This window comes from Lonchura striata, chromosome 2 (genome assembly GCF_050655825.1).
Source record: "Lonchura striata isolate lonStrDom1 chromosome 2, ASM5065582v1, whole genome shotgun sequence".
NCBI classification, from domain to species: Eukaryota; Metazoa; Chordata; class Aves; order Passeriformes; family Estrildidae; genus Lonchura; species Lonchura striata.
In genome coordinates, this window is record NC_140704.1 from 134,324,526 (window position 1) to 134,346,923 (window position 22,398).

A 22,398-nucleotide genomic window follows, 5' to 3' on the forward strand; every position below is an offset into this window, starting at 1 on the left:
AAGTAGGATTTTGGGCATGGAGCTCAATACAAATACCTGCCTAAAAGGAGGTGTCTCTGAATGCCCCACTTCAAACCTGGCCCTGTGGCCAGCTTGGGCTCTCCAGGAATGGGTTTTAAATTTTCCATGTTTGTTTGTGCTTTTTCTCTTTTCCCCTGTCACTGATGAACAGTGATGGTACTTCAGCTTGGGGCCAGGAAGCACGCCAGTATCCTGTAATTGCCTCTCAGATTTGTTGGGAAGTTGCTTTTGTATAATTGTCTTGTTTTGTTCTTGCCTTGTTTGTTCCCACAGCCTCCTATTACATTAGGACAGTTTGTCCCTTTTGGAAGGTTTTCTAAGCCACTGTAAGGTAATTTCATCTGTGGTGACCAGGACACCATTGTTTGTAAATGCATTACATGCAGGTATCCTTAGGGGGTTTTCGTACTGTCTGGGCATTTATCGATAGCCTGGTTCTAAAGTGAAGAAGGTGGCACAGGAATAGGAACTGGAGTGCTGTCTTACACTGAGGGAGTAAGTTCCTATTGTCTGCAGGTAGAATAGGTGTGCATAATTATAAGAAACTTCAAGCACTTTTTTACACAGTCACAACTCCCTTTTAAGAGGTTGGCTTTAGGTCAGCTTTTCTGCTATCCTGTAATTGATACAAGGCTCTTTTACATAGAAGAGAACTGTGAATTTTGAGCTGGTTTGACTGGTTTCTGTCCCATGGCATGATAGATACTGGATGTTTAATTTTAAGCCTTAGTAGATTATACTTCATTCTCATTGTGCATGAGGAGGTACAGTAAAATACAGAGTCTGCAGGTTTTACAAACCATTGCATCCTTCTGGGATAGTATAAGTCTGAATAGTTGTGTATCTTGAGTATTTCAATGATTGTATCACAATGCAGCTACTCCTTTGGCTTCCTTTCCTCAAAGTGGCACATGAAAAATCTTGTTTCTAAAGCATTATTTTCAATGTGCATTCTCCTCTACATGCTGGATGGCAATTAGAATGAATCTGTGTTACTATTGATTTCGTGACTGTACAGAGTAAAATTAAGAACTGGAGGAGAGTTATAGTTCTCCAAGTGTGGAACAACATAATTTTCATATCTGTCAACAAATGACTATAAGAAGCAGAGGAAAAGGTAAAAAATTTACCTGGAAGAAATTCTTTGGCATATAATGCTGTGCTAATTATCCAGCGAATTGGTTTTCTATACAGCCAAGTCTGCACATTTAGTTTCATGACAGTGACATCCAGGTGCTTATATAACTGGAAAAGCTGCTGTTGTACATGGCCAGAGAAATACAGCTGTTTCTTAAAGAGCTCTGCAGTTACGAATTATGCTGTGGTTGCTATTTTTCCCCTTCCTTATAAAATGTCCAGAGAAATGAGTACTTGCTGTTTCAGCCCAGGGACAAGTCACCTACTTGGTTGGGTTATACTGTGTCATTGCAAATGTACAGAAGTCTCTTACTGAAACCATCAGCTGCAAAAGGATGTGTCTGGAGCCCCAATTCATGGGGTTTGGGTTTTTCTTCAGCACATCTCATGGCAGCTCGGAGATACTGAGGTTTTTTCAGAGTCTTGTAAATGTGCTGCTGTCACAGTAATTGTTCCCTTGGAAGATGCAGATAATCTGTTGGTTTTGTCATGTGCCTCTCTACCATTTTTCCAAAACTCACTCAGACCTACTGGAACCTGATGTCATAGATGCTATTTCAGTCAGAGTTTGACTCCCTTGCTTATTATGTGTTTGAAAGACTGTTCAACTGTTAACTGAGGAGTCTGAAGTCAAACAGAAATCAGGACTGTGAGCACCCTGCTGGAGTATGCCTCTCTCCATCGATGTGTAAAAGGACCTTTTAGTCCTAAATTTAGCTGCTCTGCATAGAAGTAAAATTAGGTGCATGAAATACAGTCACTGTGTCTTTCTACCTCCTCAGTCCCATCTGAGAGTGCCAAAGCTCTGAATTGGTTGGATAAACCAGCATGAGGCTCTGTAGTGATTAAACCTAATTGTACATAGGTTGAGAAGGAAAGGCATGTGTATGTGACTCTCCAAGGGCTTGCTTTGATCCTTTTTCTCCCTGTGCCAAGCAGAGGGACACAGTGAGTAGGAGTAGATGCAGATAACACTGGAAAAATACATTAGGTTTCATCCAAGGCTTATGTTATGTTTCAGGCCGTGGAACTTCCTATGAGGCTGGTTGAAACCCCCATCCCATGTAGGAGACACCATTGAGGTTTGGTGACTGCAGGCAACATCAGAGCTGAGTGAGGAGCAGTGCCCATCTTCTGAGTTCCTGGGCCAGCCCACCATGCTAAGCACTTGCTAAACACTCAGAATTTATTGATGAATAAATGCATGGGGCAGGCTGTGCTTTTAAACTAGTTATCAGTTGAGATGTGTGAATTCAGCCACTGATATCCCTGTTAGGGAGAACTGTTTGACTTTAGCCACACTGAATTGAATGGTGTAACCCAGTGTGTTTGTGGGACAACCTGTATGACCACTTCAGTAAAAGCAGGAGTCTCTGTCACATGAAGCCTGGCATTGGGGCAGGGGTGAAAGTGTCACCTTTTTGTTATCAAAGGGGTGAACAGGAGGTGATGTTAGTCTCGTTTTATATACCACGTCAGAGAGAACTCTGCAGCAGCCTGTACACAACAGAATTAAGGAAGGTGGAAAGGCTGAGCATTAATCCACTCTGGAAGCCATCTCTTGCATAAGAGGGATGGCCTGGGCCTGCTCACATCCAGCTAAGGCAGCAGTTTAATCCAGGTGTGACCCTGTCACAAGCTACACTGAGCCTCTGGGAGATACCTGTCTTTAGCTCTGGCCTCACTCCAACCTGAATCCTGCACCTGGGTCAGAGTGCCCATGTCTCCTCTCTTTAAATGGAAACACCTTCAGTTTTCTTGAGCAGGGAGGTCAGCTGCTGATCTGTATAGTTTTTCTGCATAGTGTATGTGAAGCTCCCTAGAGCAAGGGACAGCAAAATTTGTCAACACAGATGTATTGTTAAAAGAGGTAAGCCTTTGAATCCCCAGCACCATAATCTTAATCCCAGAGTTGTTACATCAAGCAGCAAGTCTGAGAAAGATGTTGAGTTTGATGCTGTTTCTTGGGATGGCTTCCCAAGCTGGGAGCAGCCAGACTCCATTGGTGTCATGGGACCACAGCTGCATCCTGTGCTTTCTCTGAGCACCTGTCTTCTGAGGTGCTGAGGTTTCAAAGAGTAGGAGGATGAGGGCTGTGATGGGTTACTCTGTTTTGTTTTGGCAAGTCCTTAGAGTACTTATTGCAATGGTGCATTCAGAGGGGAAGTAAAATGCCAAATAGCTGCCATAACTGGATGTTTCACGGTACTTTCTGTGCTTTGCTTGGGAAATAGAAGCCTGAGACTTGATGTGTGCCAGGATCACTGTGAATGCAGACTGAATCTGTGTTTAATTCCTCTTTAGTGTTGGGGTATAAATAAGAAGTATGTGCCCTGGAAATTTTTCCATCTATTTGCAGAGAAGCAGTAATGGAAGCTCAGCATTGAAATTGATTGATTACTCACAGATTATAGAGCAGAAATTGCAGACAGTTTTACTGTTTAAACACTGCTTGGTATAAACCACTTTTATAGCAGATTGGAAATGCAGATGTCCATTTAATCTGTTTGGCTCCTTCAGTGCTGCATAATGTTGTGAATGACAGCCTTCTCCAACAAAATGGAACCTTCAGCTGTGTGATTCAGTGGAGGAGGCTTGAAAGTCAGGGAGAAGCTTGTTCCTTTTAGCAACTCTTTCAGTGACATGAACTTTATAGATTATAGGGCTAATTATAAATTGATAATGGGATATCTCAAGATATATAGGATACTATATATCTTGTTTATACATCAATAGCGGATATTAAGTTAATTTCTTAAGAAATTGTAAGATAGAATAGTGTTGTGAAGTATTCTAAATTATAACTTTGTTTATTTTCTATTATATCTTTATTTTTCATTATACCTTCTAAATTATACCTTTATCTCATGTATTGATTTTAAAAGAGAACAGACAGAAAAAGCAGTACTGTTGCACTCCTCCCTCTGTGTGCGGTCTGTATGTACTGAGGTTTTGTGGTCAGATCTTTAAGTGCCACTTTTATTCTTTTTTTCAGCAAGTGCCAAAGGATTACTTTTGGTTGTTTCCAACCCAAGTGCTTTCCATTTTGTGTTACCTCTGAAATGTGGCAGTAATGAACACAGAGAGGGGAACAACACAGCCCTCTCCCATCCTCACAAAATGGGGTTTCAAAATAGCAAGTCCCAGTGGCTGGCCCTTGTTGGGCTTGTGTTGGAGCTGCCACAAAGCAAGTGGGGACAAATTAGTGTCCAGTGGGCATGTGCCTGAAGATAGCTTGCTGGAAATCTCTCCACAGCTTTCTGATGACAAAATGAGTTTTTTTCTCTCTGAATGCAAATTTGCCACTTCAAACTGGCCCTGCTGGGAAAGTAATGAAGCAAATGCTACTGAAATTTTGTGTAAAAGCAGGCTGCAGCTTGCCTGAAGGGACGCTTTTGAGTCCTGGTACCATTTGCTGGCTGCCTGATCTGGTGGCTGCTGAGATGGTGCATGAGAGGAGCAGTAGCATTGCTGTGACATGGCCAGTAGCTGCTGGTACGGTGGGCAGGGGTCAGCTGGGATGGACCTTTTCCTCTCCTTTCTGCCCTGTGGCCTGCCGTAGAAAAGGGAGTAACCTCCAAAGCGCATTTTGATAATAATATTAGACCTGCAGAGCATGGCTTGGTCTGTCTTTTTAAAATTACAAACCACCTCATGAAGGACATGGTGTTTGGGGAGAAAATAAAGAGCAAGTTCTGCCTTTCTGGGAGGCATTGAGGCTTCTGACACAGACCTCACTGCAGAAGGCGAGACCTGAGGCATTAGACCGCTGCTTTGTGCTGTGTTTTATATCACTTTTTTGGTGATGTTCTTCATAACCATTCATTTCCCCCCTTCAAACTAACTTAAAAAGAATGAAATGGAGGCTTGTTAAGCCTTTCAGTTGCACACATCTGAGCTGTAAGCCTCGGTAGTAATCGGCTCTCCCAGCCTGTTAGAGGCTTCCCAGGGGATTGCTGCGTGGGCCTGTGTGTGCACATGTAATTAGTGAGGAAGGACAGTCCGTGTCAGGAGCTGGGCTGGGTTCTGTCCCAGAGGGGCTGTGCTCTGTCGGGCTGTGAGGCGAGCAGTTTCAGCGCAGCAAACTCGAGAGGTGTCAGCATATCTTGATAAGACAATTTTTCTGCAAGTGAAGTGCAGCTCTGTATTTCACTGGACAAGTATCATTACTTTATGTGGGATGTGTTCAGTAAAGACTCATGTTTCTTAAATGAAATGGGTTGATGGCTCTCCTTTATCAAATAACAGTAACTATTCTTTTCCTCTGCCTAGTGGGCCTTGTTTATCATGTCTTTATGAAGTTGAATGAACTGACATGACCTTAATTTTCAGCAGAAATTATCTTCACCTTCTCAGTTCTCAGGTGCTGCTTGGTCATCATCTGCCCTTCTTCAGTTGTTGTTCCTGAGAAAGGCATAGGAAAGTGTTTTTCTGATCATTTCTGTCTTGTGAAAGTGAATAATCAAATGCTGCCTTCCATGATGTAACATGTTGCAATTGCCTACTTACGTTTTTCTTCCTCAACTTGCCATAAAAAGCTGCTTCCATTTGTATTGGTTGAAGAATTGTATTTATCAATCACTTCTTTGCTCATGCATGTTTTGTTTATGAGGAAACCTGACTTACACACTTCATGCCCTGCCCTTTGAGGACAGGTTTATTCTTGATCACTCCTGTACGTTTTCTACTAAAATAACATTATATGAGCATTCTATACTTCTAGCTGTATAGATGCTTCTGTTTAAAGGTTGCTTCATGTTGCATTGCTGTCACTTGAAATGCAGTTCTTGACCTCTGTTTTCTTAGATGTACATATACAAGTTTGTGCTAGAAATGTTGCAAAGCTATTCTGCATTACCTTGGAGTGGTCTGAATGTCTTGCTGTATGGTCTCCCTAAGCAGAGTTTTTACACCTTCCCTCTTTGTCCTTGGATTTTTTTTTAAGCTCACAGAATCCAGGGAGGTGAGCAGGTTTGTGCAAGGTCAGGTCTGTTAAGCAGCTGACATCCATAACACTTAGACTGATGAAACTCCTTTTTCTTTGTTCCATTTCTAAGTGCTGAGTGACCTTTTTCCTGTAGCAAAGAGAAACAGGAACTAAGAAGCTTTCTAATGCCATCAGTATAGCTACCTTTTTTATTGCTTGTAGAGAAAAATGTGTGATTTGAATTAAAGTTTTGTTATTAATCTTGGGATACCCTTTCAAAGTGCAATTGCTTTAGACATATCTGCAATGAAAACTGAAGGCAGTTTGTCCATTTGATTGACAGCTATATGGAGCAGATTATGTGCTGTATTTTTGAAACAGAACTGTTGGAAATAAAGTGCAGATAATTGGAACACATCTGCACTTTATCTAGAATAACACAGGATTGACATGTTACTTACTCATTTTGTCTTCTATTTTTGCCAACCTTTAACCATATTAAGTAGCAGAACAATATCAGTGCTGAATTAGTTACTACCATAGGACATCGGTTAAAAGCTGTTTTTATGGTACTTGCAAGCATTACAAGCAAGAATTTATAACTTAAAATTTTAACATCCATTCTTTCCACTCACTCCACAAGGTACAGGTTTAACAAGGAAATAGGAAAGTTGATCTGATACCCAGAAATAAAATACTGCTAGCAAAGACTTTGTGGATTAAAGTTTAAATCTCTTTCTTTGACCCTTCTCCCTGGGCAGCTTCCACTGTGTATCTTGGTCCTCAGCTGAGAGTCTAGTCATGAAGTGTGATACAGGGCATCGAATCTAAATCTCCTCTGTGCCTGTATGGGCTGTCAGTTTAGTAGATTTTATGTTGTGCCCTCATATTAAAACAATTTAGGTTCTAGTAGTTCTGATGACTCCAAGGATTAGTGTGGGTGGGTCACCGGGCACACAAGATTTCAAAATACAAAGCTTCAGAGTAAAAGTACAAGCAAGAGCTGCTCCCTCAAAGAGGATCGCCTTGTAAATATTTTTGTGAATAGAAAAGTAGAAGCAGCATGGATGTGACTGCTCAACTGTGGCTGTTGGTTAAGTTACATCCAAGGAAGACTGCTGTGCTAGCACTGGCCTTCTCTGTTGATACCTCCAGGCATGAGCCTACAGAAGACCATGAGATTGCTTTTTGATATATGCTGATATGTATCGGGTTGAGATTTGCTTTTCCTACCATGCTGAAGAAATCTGATCCTCAGACTGGAAGCCTTTATCTGATAAGGGATTTAAGAATTGAGCAGAATGTTCGGGGTTTGAGTTCCAAGTATGAGAAATTTACCTGTCTTTATTGTTCTCTTCCTCATGTCCAAGCCAGGTGATGCATTTTCTTACTCAGTAGGTAAATACACATGCCAGGTTCTGTTTCTCCACTGTATGTATGTGTATATATATATATATATATATGTATGTATGTATGTATGTATGTATGTGTATACAAACAAGGCAAAAGAAAGTGTGCAAGTTAGCATGGTCCCAAAAGCACATGAATTCAGTCTGTCTTGTCTGTTGTGCATTCACATTGCCCCCTTTAGGATGTGGCTCAGGTGTATGGAAGAATTCTTGGCAGCAGGGCAGTGATCTGTAGGGTATTAGAAGCATAACAGGAAAGGAGAGGAAAAAAAAGAAATAAAAAGAGAATTTGACAGACCTCATTCTGGTTTCTGCTTAGTTGCTCCCTGTTCTGTGCTGTATTGTAAGCAGTGCTTTAGCAATTGTACAGACAAAGCCTAACAAAGAGACTTGCTTGCTGGCAGAAAGTTGCTTAAAATAACTTACTGAGGATAAAGAGGCTGCCCAGGTCAATAATGCTGTGAAATCCTCAATATGTACCAGCTCCCGGAGGTTTTGTAGGCCTATAGATTTTTAAAAGCTGTAGACAGTTGATAAGGCAGTGAAGATTGTAGAGTGGTGCTAACCTTGTATTGATGGTGCTGGGACAGATATATGAAGATTTGAGATTTGGCTATAGAAATACAGAAATCTTTGTTCCCTCCAGCAGAACTCTGATTTAAAGTAAGAATGCTGGAAAGAAAGATAGAATTCTTCTTTGTTAGAAGATACTTAATACCGTTAAAGAGCCTTTGTTGTATTTTACTCTTCAGTCAGATCTATGACTGTTAAAAATGCTGTCAAACAACTTACTTGGCTTACTTTCCATTGAATCAAGGGAAGTAGATTTGTCAAATACAGTGTAATTTATCATTACCTTCATTACGAATGTATTAGTTCTTTTGGTGCTCATTTTTTATAGCATTATTTTTTAAACATCAGCTGAAGGTAATCGATATGAAGCTTATTTCAGTTCTATTAAAAGTAGTTCCTATGAGAACTGGAGAGATTGTTGTCAATAAAACTTCAATTAAATCAACATCTTTCTTAACCATACTTTAAACAAAAAAAAATTACGTGCTGTTTGAAAATGGTCCCTTATGTAATTCCAGATGAAACTGTAGTTTGGAGAAATTCTATCTTTAGAGTTTTTTAATCCATGTTCTGCCATGTGCACAAATCATAGGGAGGCAGTAACACAAAGGAAAGAAACAGGAAAGAGAACCTATGTAGGAAATCCAGTGTCAGCCCTTCCACTGCTTGTGAAGTAGACCTTTTATTTTAGTGTACCTTTTACAGTGCAGTTTCAGCCTGATGCTCTCCATGTCCATATACATTTGTGGGGATTTTTAAGAGCAGACACATTTGCTGGTTCTTCTCGGGAATAAGAATGCTTGTTAATTGTTGCAGTGTGGAAGTGCAGTATGGAGGCTCCCAGCAGACTGCCTCACCAAGGCTCTGCCTTGGTTTGTCTCGCTGTTCAGTTGATACAAGGCAACCGTGTGGGGAGAAATTCCTAACTGTACAGGCAAAATTCTCTTTTAGTGGTTCTGCTCAGTATATCCATCTAGTTTCTGAACACAGCTCTGGTCTGTGTATGTCTTCAGAAGCTTGTCCCCATGGTTCCCTTGTCCAGTCTGATGCTGGGCAGGAAAGTCAAAGACAGAGGGAGGGTAGGAGAGAACATCCTTTCTTCCTGCTTCAGCCCCAGCTGGCTAGGAATTTGTCAGGCATTACTGGCAGGATGGTGTGTCCCCCCCAGCACAACCTGTCTGCTGTCTCTGGCTGGGGAGCCAGGTGGGCTTGTGTTGGTGCTGTACCGGTTCCTTCCCACTGGTGATGGAAGGAGGGGAGTCGTGCCTGAAGGGCACCATACCAGACAGAAGACTGCTTCTGAAGCCACATAGCTTGTACAAGCTAACCCATCTCTGATTTCACTCAACGGCTTTTATAGTGGAAGTTATTAGAATGGTGTTTTATCCCATGTGAAGTAAACTCATTTCTTATCTTTGTACCTATCAAAGAGAATAAGAAAACCAAGCCTTTGTAGCAAAAATTCAGTTAAGTAAGATGGGATCAGAGTGTTGAATCCAACAATTTAATCTTGGAAACCAGTGAGATGAGTTGACACCTGGAAATAACAATAAAATCATCTTTGTTGTCTTTCTGTTTAGGGCTGTGGAATACAAAGTGGTATCTCACACGAATGTATCTGGTGTCTCAATGCTGTCTGTGTTTGCTGTTAGTGTCTGAGAAGCCTATACCAGTGGAAAGAGTAGCACTGATACCATTTATCCATCTGGCAGCAGAGACTGTGGCCTAATTTAACCAAGTTTTGAATTTACCAGTGCTTTTGACCTATGACAAGCTAATCCTCTACCTCTGTGCTTCCAGCCACCACCGAACAAACTGGAAGTAGTTACCTAAATAAATAAAGTGATTCTTCTCCTGGACTGGAGAAGGAAGTCAGCATATTCATCATATTCTGGATAATACAAAATTCACATTGCTCTGCAGTTCAGTTTGCATTTTGTATCATTATACAGTACCACTTTTGAGTGGAGTGTCTTCTCTACTAGCACCCAAAGTAATATAAATATGATGATTTGGGTGGTTTTGTGTATTTGTTTAAAGAGTGATTAATTGTTCTTGTGTTGAGTGCCTGGTCTACTGAAGCTGGTTCACTACAGTGAACCTGAGAGACCTGGTACAAAGGTGTTCAATTTAAGCATACTTAGAGCTTATTTGAGCTCGAGTTTCCTTCAGTAAGAATCTGGCAAGCCTGGGATATAAATGTGCTACCACCAGTATTCCTCTCCATTCTAGAGAATCCAAGATTTCTCTTAATTTAGTGGAGTTTATCTTCTGAAATAGGTTGCATGTGTTTGGAGGAGGGAGGGAAGTTCCTGCAGCTAATTGCTACAACTGCACACAATTTTAGAAAGATCAAGCAAATTGTAAATCTACTAGTTGTCATTTTTCTGCTTGTGGGCAGCTTTGGTGGTATGTTACCAGGAGTGCTGGTGGCTGCAGGTGACAAACAGGAGTGTCCACTGAGGTAGTCACAGATCTTGTTGTTCAATGAGTAAGGCCCTGTTGAAAAACAGATAATGCATTACAGAACTGGAAATGCTCACTCCTTGAACTGTGAGGTCTGATTCCTCCTCATCTCTGACAAACTTCAGCTGCTGTGCATAACATGTGCTGGCAGTATTTAATTGCTGATTAATGTAACCATAATAATATAGTTGTTTTATATGTAACTTTCCTATTTATGCAGAAGGAATGTAACTGATTGAGACTGTTTATTGCTAATTCTTGATATCAATGACAAAGACATCTTAATTTAAGTGGTTACGTGTTAGTTGTGTCTCAGTTCCTCACATGGGGTATTTTGCTGAAATCCATGGACTGGAAAAAAATCAATATGGGGCTTCTGAAACCTGGTGGAAGTTTGCAGTGCTCCTGCTACGATTGATTACAGCTTCTTTTGTAGAGCTTTAAAAAGAACAATCTGTATTAAAAACATTATTTTTTGGTATGAACTAGAACAACTCCAAATAGGTTTCCATGGGGTCTGCCCTGCAATTTGACCACTTCAAGGGATTGCAGTAATCACCAGTGGGCCAGGGCAGTGAGGCAGAGGAAAGGCTATTAGGTGGGGAGTTGTTGGCATGCATGCCAAAGAGGTTACCCTGGCAGCTTTAATCACTCATCCACACTCTCAGGAGGAGGGAGGAAAATTTAGGTGTTAGTTCTTCTGATTGATTAGCAAAAAGGATCAGTAAAGCATGAAAGGAGAGAGGAGGTGTGCATGGAAGAGCCAGTATGCATTAGACTTAAAAGTACTGACTAGGGCAGGTGCTTGCAGTTACGACCTCTACACCAAAAGCTACCTGCTTCTCCTGTTACTGTCAGGCTTGTGACTGGTGATTCAAAGAAAGGCTGACCTCTTCATTCAGCATTTTCAAAGGAGTGCATTTAGCTTCTCAGTCATAGCTGTGTCTTAAATTTAACCTGTCTGCACAGGGGCTGACATGTCCTTAAAAAACTGATTAGCATTTTGAGCTGTGACAACAATTTGCATGGTGATTTTGATCCTATTTTTAGGGAAAGCAATGGATGCTTCTTGGAAAATGTGCAGGAAATTGCTGTGTTAATTGAGATTAATCAATCTGTGATGCACATTGCTGGCTTCTGATGCTGTTTTGCCTGTATATTGCCCTTTAATATTTCAGTCTGGAGCAGCACTTCGGAAGATGATCCAGCTGTAGCCCTTTTAAAATAGTTTTTCTGTTGTATTGTGCCTACATCAGAGGCAGACTTGAAGAAGAAACTGTTCTTTGCACCTATTGATGGTGTGGCATGAAAGCTTGGTAGGGCTTTGAATCTTGTAATTTGGGGATACCCAGAGAAACTTTGATACTAAACTTCTACAGGGGGAAACTGAATTCATGTGTACTTTGATTGACTGTTAAGCAATCTTGAGGTTTTCAAGGTGAAGGAGACAACTGCAGTGTTCATTTCTGGGTTTCATGTACAAGAAAAAAACATATGGCTTGGAATTATAGAACGTCAAGCTGGGGGGTTCACATAAACAGCACAGCAGTATACTGTTTGGCTCAGTTGACACCAGATTTGGTGAACCCCTCTATAACTTCTAAGTAACCATTTTGAAGTTGGAGTCAATTTTATGTGGTCATGGAATTAGGAAGGTCTCTTGGCCCTAACCTGTAGCCTGTGTTGTGTAGAACTGCTCTTCTGTGTACTGTAGTGGTGGCAAAGATCCACAGAGGTAAAGGTTGGTTTTTGCAGAAAGTTATTATAACTGAATGAAGATACAGGTAGCTTTCTCAGGGTGGGTGATGAATATATCTTAGGAGTGGTGTAACTAAGGTCTCACTCAGCTAGCAGTCCTTTAATACTACTCATGAGCTTGAGCCTAGGCAGGCTGTAGGGTAATTGATGTGTTGACCGTGGAGGAAGTTTGGTCCGCCCTTCATCATAGATTGTGCTGTTGGTACTCAAGTAAGGGCAGAAAACTCTGCCTTGTCTTGCTGTTATTCTTGTTCATCTTCCTCCTGCATCTTCATACAGCAACCTCTGTCCCACCATGGGCAAAACAGTTTCTGGGTAAGCACTAAAGTTTGGTGTTGTTGTGCATCTAGCAGATAAATGATACACAGCTGGAAATCAGACACTGTGAAAATAAATGGAAAGAGAGGCTTTTCCCACTGGAATTCATCACAGTCCAGAACTTTAGAGGGCATTTGTCTTTTTCCTCAAGATAGGACAAGCTTCAGCTCCAAAGCTGTAAGTGGACCAAAGACCCACTGCACAGATCTGTGAGTCTTTATAATGGAATAAAAAAATATTTGACGTTAAACAAGATTTCCTGTTACCATTTGAAGTTCTGTTACCACACAGTGTACCATACGGCATATAATTGCACATTAGGGAATATTTTTAAAGACACAGATTACTTAGAAAACAGGCACATGCGTTTCTGTGGCTTTATGAAGAGTGTGAACTTAAACCTATCAACTGCAGCATTGTAATTTCTTCAGCGTATGGCTGTAAGTGAACAGTAGTTGACGTGGTCGTGGCTTGTTTGTGTCTCCTTGGATGTGGTGTGGTTTTTCTCAGTGTGAGCCATGACATAGACTGCTGAAATTCTTGACACCAGCAAGAGTTGTTTTATTAATGCCATCCCTGTCAAATGCGCCTCTTGTTTTGGTAATTAGTCTGGCATAACAGATTGTGTGCATTCTTAAAGCCAGCATATTTAGACTCTTGGCTCTGACAAGAGGCAATCTCTGTAAATCAGCTATTCTGGTCGACTTCTCTATTGTTGAACCCTAGCAGTAGTAGAAGCAGTTTGCAGTACTTGTGTTTATTTTGGGCTTTCTGCCTTTCCTCAACAGCCACGAACGGTCAAACCCTTTCTTTATCTGTCATGAGAGATTGGAGGCCTAAAGCTATAGTTTTGTGCAGGATCAGGAAGTTATGCATGAGGTACAAGGAGCGTGAATAATCTTTCTGGCGGGTGCTCCAGCCGTAGTAGTGGCTCTGCTCTGCTCCGTACAGGATGACAGCACCACTGCGGGCACCAACACCATCGCTAGAGGCAAACACTGCACCCGTTGGGACACCCATACAAAGCCAGTTTGCTCTTCCACTCCTACCTGAGGAAGGACAGCAAATGTCCTCTAAGATTTTAAAACTACCTGTGGAAACAGGCTCTCCAGAATGAATCAGGGCAGTCAAGGCTTGTTATTTAATTGGCCAAAGGCAGCAGTGGAGGAGGGGCTGACTTTTGCAAATCCAGGCAGTTCCCGTTGCAAGGTTTCATGCTGGGCATGCAGATAGGCACAAGGATTGTCAAGGGTTTAAAGCCATTTCAATGTAAAATTAGGGCATGGTAACTGTCAGAATGATTTGGGGGAAATGAGAATACAGGTATTGTCTTCTGTATAAAATCCTTGCTCTCAAACTTGAAAAATTCAATCTGGGGCCTGTTGTTACGGAAAGGCTATTTTGGCTGTGATCACAGTGATGCAGACTGTGGTGCAGGGCAGCTCTCCTGCACCCAGTACCTGCTGCAGTAATATCAGCATTGTGCAAGCAGGATGGTTCCTCCAAGGAAAAGAGTTGGGAGTCCTTAGAGTATTGTGCTTAAAGGATGTCACCAATTATTAGCATCTTATTTCCCAGAAAATCCCACAGCCATAGATACCAGTACTTCCACTGAAGACTCCACCGTGGTTGGCACGGTGCAAACCCTGAGGCACACCCTGAGGCAGGGTTTGCTGGGAAGACTTTGTCCTGTGAGTCCTTAGAAGTGGGCAATATCACCTTGGAAGGAAATAATGGGGACTACTTCTCTCCTTTTCTACTGTAGCCAACCATAGGGCATATCAGTGAAAGGAAAGGCAGACATCTGTATGAAAACAATTAGTGGTAAACGTACCTTGTAACATAAAATGCTCCATCAAAATTACACGTTTGTAGTGGATACATATAGACAGCATAGGAAATTGCAGACTGAAGGAGCCAGGAGAGTCTCATCTCTGAGAACCAGTAATATAATGAAAAGTGGATGCTCTTCTGGTTGGCATGTTTCCTGGGAAAACATGGTGTTTTGAGGTGGAAATCTGATTTTGAAGTTTTGTACTTCTTTTTGTTTTGTTTTGTTTTTGTTTTTTGGGGTTTTTTTGGGGGTAGTTTTTTTTTTTTGGTGGTTTTTTTTTGGTGGTTTTTTTTTTGGGTGGGGTTTTTTTGGGTGGTTTTTTTTTGGGGGGTGGTGGTGTTTTTTTGGTGTTTTTTGGTGTTGTTGTTGGTTTTTTGGGGGTTTTTTTGTTTGTTTGTTTTTTGTTTGGTTGGTTTTTTTTGTTTAAAATCATGCCTCTCATTCCTGGACAAACTCTTAATGGGACAGTTTCACCTTTCCTAGTGTGATGAAGGAAAGTAAAGAACTGGCAAACAATGATAGGAAGTCACCTGTCAGCTTCAAGGTCAGCAGTGCTGAGGTCTGTTAGGACTAAATCCTGTTGCGTGGCACATGATAGTGCCTTTTGCATGAAGCCTAGAGGGAAATGCAGCTTCTTCACACAACTGCCTTTTCTCCAGCCTTCAGTGGGAACCTCTGCAATGACTCTCAGGCTTTAGATGAATGAATTCACATCGTTAGCTTTCCAAACATATAGTGTATGTGGAGAATACAGCACTTTAGCAAACTCAGACCCACCAGCTGAGCATGCTTTTATACAAGTGTATATGAAACTGCACTGTGTGTTAATAGAAGAGAAAATCTGTTTTCTTTCTCCTTCTTACATGGAAGAACTCTGCCTAATCAACAGCTGTAATGCTTGCAAGTTTTCAGAGACTTCTGGCTTAGATATTTGTAATACAATATCACTCTTAAAATATTAGTCTCTGGTTCTCTGCATACTAAGTGGGTTACATCGAAAAGAATTCCATCTGGGGAAAAAGGGAGGCAAAGTATCATTAGTAACACAGCTGCAAACCTCAAATTCTCTGTCCCATGCCTATACCCAAAGCCAGAGAACAAAAATTTGAGTTCATCTGTAAATAATGAAGTGTTGCCTTCCACGTGTCAGCTACTCATTGCTTCAGTGTCTGAGTTTCAACAGCCACGATAGCCATTACTCCTTCATTGCTGCTCACATCAGCTTTCCTGGCTTCATCCACATGGCATAAAGTCTTTAATGTTTTACTACTAAACCACCCCCATGGAATGGGAGGACTGACAGTAATAGCAGCGCTGGAAAAGGGATTGGCTATAACAAGACACTTTGTCTTTTTTCAAATGAAATATGCTATCCATTCCTCCCATTGTCGCTGATTGTTTTCAATTTTTTGTGATTGTAATTTTGATGAGTGATTTGTGTCTTTTATGAGATGATGAGACAGGAAAAAGAGGTTTTTTGTTTTGTTTCCTCTCTCAGTGTCAAAATGAGGGCTTTGGGATTTGTTGGTTTTTGGTTTTTTTGGGGTTTTTTTAATATGTCCTGGATGATCCCATTTTATTAAATTAAGAATTACTGTAAATGTAAAATATAGTAAAATAAAGACCGTGAGATTTCAAATTCAACATATTATTGGTATGGAAATATCTTTTATCTAGTTATTAATGGGTGCTAATCTACACTGCTTCCATGAGATTTAGATTTATGCCAACGTAGTCAATAACCAGGCAGGAGTCAGTGATCATTGGCATGTAGCATGCGAAGTATTTAGGTCACAGGATTTCGCAGCATTATATTCTTGGAATAAAAATGTAAGTGGGATAACAATGATAGAGGAGAATGCAATCTCTGTCAAAAGGTAATGAGCAGTTTTGTGGCTTCAGGGCCAGATTAAAGGGCTGATAACAGAGACATCCTTGCCTGGTGTTCCTGCCGTTTTAATAGGTCTGAAAATAAGGCTGTTACATAAAAGTGACATGAGTGCTCTCATTTCAATTGTTAGCGACAGGAAATAATCTTTGAAATATTTGGTCTTCATAATACCTAAAAATAGTTTTATGAAACTCGAATTTGCTAACTTTTTTTATTTTTCCTCCTAAATATATTGAAATGCTGGTACAGACCTTTCTGTGTCCAAGCCTACTTACAACAGATTTGTTTTTCCAACTTGTTTTTTGTGAACATCCTGGAAGTAGTCCATGGACCCCCATGGATTCCCAGCTGACAAGTGAGAAAACATTTCTAGAGCAAGCACTAAATCAAGTTTATTTTAACATAGTTTAACGTAGTATTGTAAAGCATGGCTTCAGTGCTTGGTACTGACTTAAACACCATAAAGTATTCTTTTATTTTCATTATTTTTCTAGGCTTAATCTTCACAGACTTCTTTTTAATGGTTGTGGGGTTTTTTGTTAACTGTTGGGCTTTTCTTTTTATTCTGAGCCTTAAGGCAGTTTTAATTCCAAGTGGTCCAAGGCATCTATGTGTTTCTGAGCAACTGGGATAAAAGGTGCAAGCTGTGGGTGTAGAGGGGGTGCTTCTACCCCGAGTCTAGCTAGCTTGCAAAGACAGTGCACTGAATGCATTTATCTGTGCAGATGTTGGAGATTTTTAAGCTACAACATGCTTCCGTTGCCTTTGATTTGAGAGGATGCTTGTGTTCTGCCCAAGTTCCACCAGACAAGAATAATATATACTGAAACAGGCCGAGCTGAGGCAAGGGGCTCTGGTCAGAGAGGCTGCAAAGCCAGGTGGAGCTTGATGGCTGATCTGAATGCATTTGCAATTCACTGTACCATGTATTTCTCCCTATAGTAAATACTGTGCTGGTTCTATAAGACTGTGGGCAATAGTTTGCTCATTCTGATGGAGTTGTGCCATCCACAGTACTAGATATTAAATAATGTTTCACATTGTATTCTTTGCATCCTCAGAGTAAAATACAACAGATGCTCAAATTCCTGCTGAGAGCTGCCCAGGCTTCTCTTGCATTTCTGTTCCTCTGTGTTCAGCTGGTTTAAATCCTGAGAACATTTTGGCATAGTGAGAAATGAAAGCTTTTGGCAGCTGAAGAGACATAATTCATTGAAAGAAAGGGAGTGAATAAGATGGTGGGGGAGCTTGGCTGACCAGGAACTTGCAGCTTGGGCTGGGTTGGGTTCGCTGCTCATCTGTCTTACAGAAACTGAGTTGTTACAAGAACTGTCACAAGTAATTTCTGTCTTTTCTGGGTTCTGTGAGGCTGGAAAGAGCAAGAAAGTAGAGTGGTTGTTTTGAGTGGGGAAGGAGAGAAGTGGGTGTTTGTTTTTTGCGTCCTCCTAATACAGTTTGCTTCTGATACAGACAGAAGTTGGAAACGGCCTAGGGAATAAATTTATTAATAAGTTCATATTTTTACTGAACACTAAAAATTCTGGGCATGGCTATATGATGCTTCTGTCCTCATGAAGACTAATTTTCATTCCCTTCCTTTTGCAAACTTAGGCTGTTTCTCACCTCTAACCAAAAGCAACTTCCATTGTTGGGAAATTCCTGCATGTAGATATTAATTTTTTTTCCCCCAGCTTAGCACTGGGTAACATTCACTGCTCTGGTGCCTTTTGAATATTGTATGCCTTTTCTATACTCACAGCCAACCACCTGCATGTCCTTTTAAAAGAGTTTTGTTTTTTCCTGTCTGATATTGAGGAGTGGTCTGTTTTGTATCATGATTGTGTCTGAAAGCAAAATAGGATGAAGTGGCTTGGTCCATTGTGGCAGCTGGATCAAGAGCAGGATATTTGTCCTGTGACAGGGAGTTGTTTTCCTATACGGAAGCAGTCTCAGCTGTGTCTTAATTACAATACCACCTATGCACTTACTGAGGTACTTAATGACTTCCCTTGGAGACATCTTTTAAAGGAATTAAGTTGTTTGATAGTGACCAGACATCATCTTGAATTTCTGCTTTGGACTGAAGACAGTTCCAGGCAGACCATGTGAACTAACAGCAGAAGAATCAGAGCAGGTCTTTGTAAGCTTTTTCCCCCCTATATATCCCCCACGTAAGAGTGGCCATAAGAGGAGTAGACTTTGACCAAGGATCACATGAGTTTTCTTTTCCTCTGCAGAGGAGAACTACAGGGCTAATACTGCTTTAGTTCAGAGCTGTTCAAAGAAGTGTTAGGTATCCCCCCATGCAAAGATCTTTTACTCTGAAATACACTAATAATCAGGATGGTCTTTCTGCTTTTCATAGAGAAAAGCAGCTTTTCAGGATGGCCTTTCTGCTTTTCATTATCCAGTTTGTAGATCAAACTGAAGAGCAGTGTTTTGCTATGAAGAAGCTTTAGACAGGAATCTGTTGCCAGGAAAAAAAATCGTAAAAAGAGATCACAAATGTCTTCAAAAATAATTTTAGATCTCTGAGGAAAAAGTTACCTTGTAAAGTCAGATAGGAGTCTTTGCATACAGAAGTTATCCCCTTCACAGTTTGGTACTCCTTTTGGAAAATTACAGTGAATGTTGGGTAGAATAAAAGGCAATCAATGCCATGCAGTAATAAGTAATTTGGAAAACTGCGGGACTCAGAGCAGCAGAATTGACAATATGTGATACTGAATAGATGAATTTTGGCGTAGCATTTTTTATTTAGGGGTTTTTATTTGAAATTCCATTTGTAACTGTCATATTTTCTTCAAAGTTCATGACAAACAGGCGTTGACAGAAGTGCTGGTTAAAGTAATAGGAGTAATAGTGGCATGTACCTTCTCAGCCATCCAAGATAACCTGGCTCTCCCAAGAAAGTTTATTCTCTATTAAGAAAGGGCAAGCTGAGGTGGAGGAAGACAATTCTTAGTCTTCCTAAGCTTGAATTGTCAATTTAAAAGGTGACTGAGCTAATTTTAAAAGAATCTCTCTTTAGTGAGGAAAATACCTGCAGATGTAGAAATGTGGTGATAGTCAAAAGAAACCAGATGCAGTTAAAGATGCAGTTAAAGATGCAGTTAAATTTTAGGAGAGATGTGTCCATTTAGGAATTGGAGTATGATGCTGTTTGATCTGGCTGGAAATGTCATAATCCTTAATCAATAGCACTGTCTTGGGAGACATTTGTAGTCGTTCATTCTAACTACTACTGGAGTGTTTAGTGAGGATTGGCTTGATTAAACTCTGAGATAGTTTTTGATACATGCTTTTGCTCCTTCTCATCTGAGATCAAATGAACAGACTTCATATGACAGTCTATAGATTTGTATATTTGAGATCCTGAAAGAGGGCTTTAGTCCTGGGATTTGCTTCTTGTTAGAGAAGCTCTGCAGAGTATATTTGCAAATCCTATTTATTCATTCATGCATTTAATGAGATGAATTGTGGTTTTCATTGTGCAGCCTTGGATTTTTTTTTGCACTGCTGTAATTTTTTACAAATTTCTTTAACAACTTAGATGAATGCGTGGCATAAACTGAAAGTACAAACTTCAGTTTGCCACCACCATCAACATAGAAAATAGAACTGAAGATGAAGAGACTGCTGCGCTGGAGAACTGGTATCTTTTTAACCATTCCCTCTTATCTGTTTTCCAGAGAGCAGATTTGACCTCTGATAAAGATTTATACCTTGACAACAGCTCTGTTGAAGAAGCATCAGGCGTCTATCCAATTGATGATGATGATTATTCTTCTGGGTCAGGTTCAGGTGAGACAACATGCCACAAATTTATTTTTAAAAGTGTAAGAAGTAATGCAATTATTTGAGGGAAATCTGTGCAGTTTTTCTTTATAAGCTGGAGGTGATACTTCCAGTGAATATTGTGGGGGCTCTGCTATTTAGAGAGCACTGGGCACCCCTGTGGGCTGGGTTTTAAGTATTAACTTTCTGCTCTTTTCTCTTATTCCTTAGTTGCATTGTTTCATTGCTTTATTTTCTCTCTGCTGGCTCTGTCCATTCGCTCTGATTTCTGTGTAGATCTCCCTGGAGTTTAGAAATAAGGATTAGAGAAGGCTTAGTTCTCCCATGACATTATACTAATTTAGCACTCTGTAAGAAAACATAGCAGCAATGTTCTTGTTTTCTCTTCTATGCAGTCAGGTTCATGTAAACATGGTGTCCATTCCTCTTTTGTTGTTCATTTACTTTAGAAATCTAGATTCTGCAAAAACTGAGTTTTCTCTGAGGAAATTACATCCATATAATGAATAAAGAAATTCTTAAATACAACATACTGAGTTCTCAGATTTAAACACTCATTGGAGACACGTAGCTAGCTCAATTTTTTTTTTTAAAGTGTCAGTTAAGCCTCCTTAATAATTTCTCTTAGAAAAGTCTCTTTGAAGAGTATCTTCTAGACTTGCTTGGAGACTCCAAATGTTAAAAGCTAAATGTAGGATTTTATGGTAGTTCTGGAAAAGACATTTCCTTATTGTTGTATTTGCTGAGCTGTTGTGGAAATCCCATTTATTTTTCCAGTGTGTTACCTACATGTTTTTTATTCTACTTTTTTTTTAACTATGTCTTGATGCTTATATATAATTTGTGTACTTTCTAAGGATGAGCCCTTCTTCTGGTACCTTATCTGTGTTACCTGTAAGGCACACGTGAGATTTTTCAGATGATTTTTTTCTTTTCTGCAGACATCTGGTTGTGTTGCCAGGCAAATGCAGGCCCATCATCATTCACACCTGGGTGATGTCCTGTGTTTTGGGAGTCCTCTGTTGGGGTAATTTGACATCCCAGGGTGATCAGAGGCTTAATTGGACCTCCTTGATGTAGACCTGTTTGAGGAGAAATTTAATATTTCATTTGAAAGAAATATATTAGTGAATCAATGATTTCATTCAGCTCCTAGGACTGTCTAAGGGCTATTCTGATCTCCAGAAAATGGGCTTTCAGTCAGCATCCCATTCTGTCATGTCTTCAGATGCTGGTGACTTTGTAAGCTTCAGAAAAGGAAACAGGTTGACAATAAATAGTTGTATGAAGAATGATCTAGTGTAGTTTTTTCCAGCCCTCTGTGGTGTCTGGTTGTTTCTAATATGGAAGACTCAAAACTTAGACCTGCTTTTGAAGTGAAAAAGACTACACTAGAACTGGCTTCAGATCTTACTAACCCAGGATTCAACAAAGGAAGTGTAAGATCCTGCACCTGGGGAGGAATAACTGCAAGAACCAGCACAGACTGGGGGTTGACCCAGCTCTGCAGAGAAGGACCAAGGAGTTTTGGGGGGTGACAAGCTGGCCATGAACCAGTAGTGTCCCTGTGGCCAGGAGTGCTACTGGTATCCTGGGGTGCATCAGGAAAAGTGTGGCCAGCAGGTCGAGGGAGGTGATCCTGCCCCTCTGCTCGGCCCTAGTGAAGCCACGTCTGGAGAGCTGTGTCCAGTTCTGGACTCCTCAGTACAAGAAAGACAAGGAGCTACTGGAGAGGGTCAGCGGAGGGGCACAGAGATGATGAGGGGTCTGGAGCATCTGAGGAGACTGGGGGGCTGCACCTGAGAAGGGATCTCATCAACTATAGGTGTTGATGAGATCCCTTTTCATACCTCAAAGGCAGGTGCCAAGAGGATGGTGCCAGACTCTTTTCAGTGGTGCCCAGTGACAGGACAAGGAGCAATGGCCATAAACTAGAACACCTCAACAGGAGGGAGAACTTCTTGACACTGAAGAAAGCAGAGCTCTGGCACAGGCTGCCCGGAGAGGTTGTAGAGTGTCCCTCCTTGGAGACATTCAAATCCCACATGGACACATTCCTTTGTAATTCCCTGCCCTGGGAAAGGGGTTGGACTGGACGATCTCCAGAGATCCTTTCCAAGCCTAACAGTTTTGTGATTCTGTATTAAAAGTGAAGCCAAAAAGACAGAAACTACCTCTAGACTTAACCAACAGTAACACCTTGTCTTTCGTCTTTCTTTTCCTGTGCTCAACCTTGAGCCATGGGTGGAAGACTGAGTGCACTTCT

The 22,398-nt window shown here is 40.9% G+C and overlaps 1 protein-coding gene across 1 annotated transcript in view; it reads left to right on the forward strand.

The window, feature by feature from the left end:
• The window catches only part of SDC2 (syndecan 2), a 60,085-nt gene that overhangs the window by 27,866 nt on the left and 9,821 nt on the right, over positions 1–22,398 (forward strand). Inside the window, exon 2 of the mRNA XM_021543247.3 lies at positions 20,027–20,138. Coding sequence (XP_021398922.2) covers positions 20,027–20,138 — 112 coding nt within the window. The remainder of the gene's footprint in view (positions 1–20,026; positions 20,139–22,398) is intronic.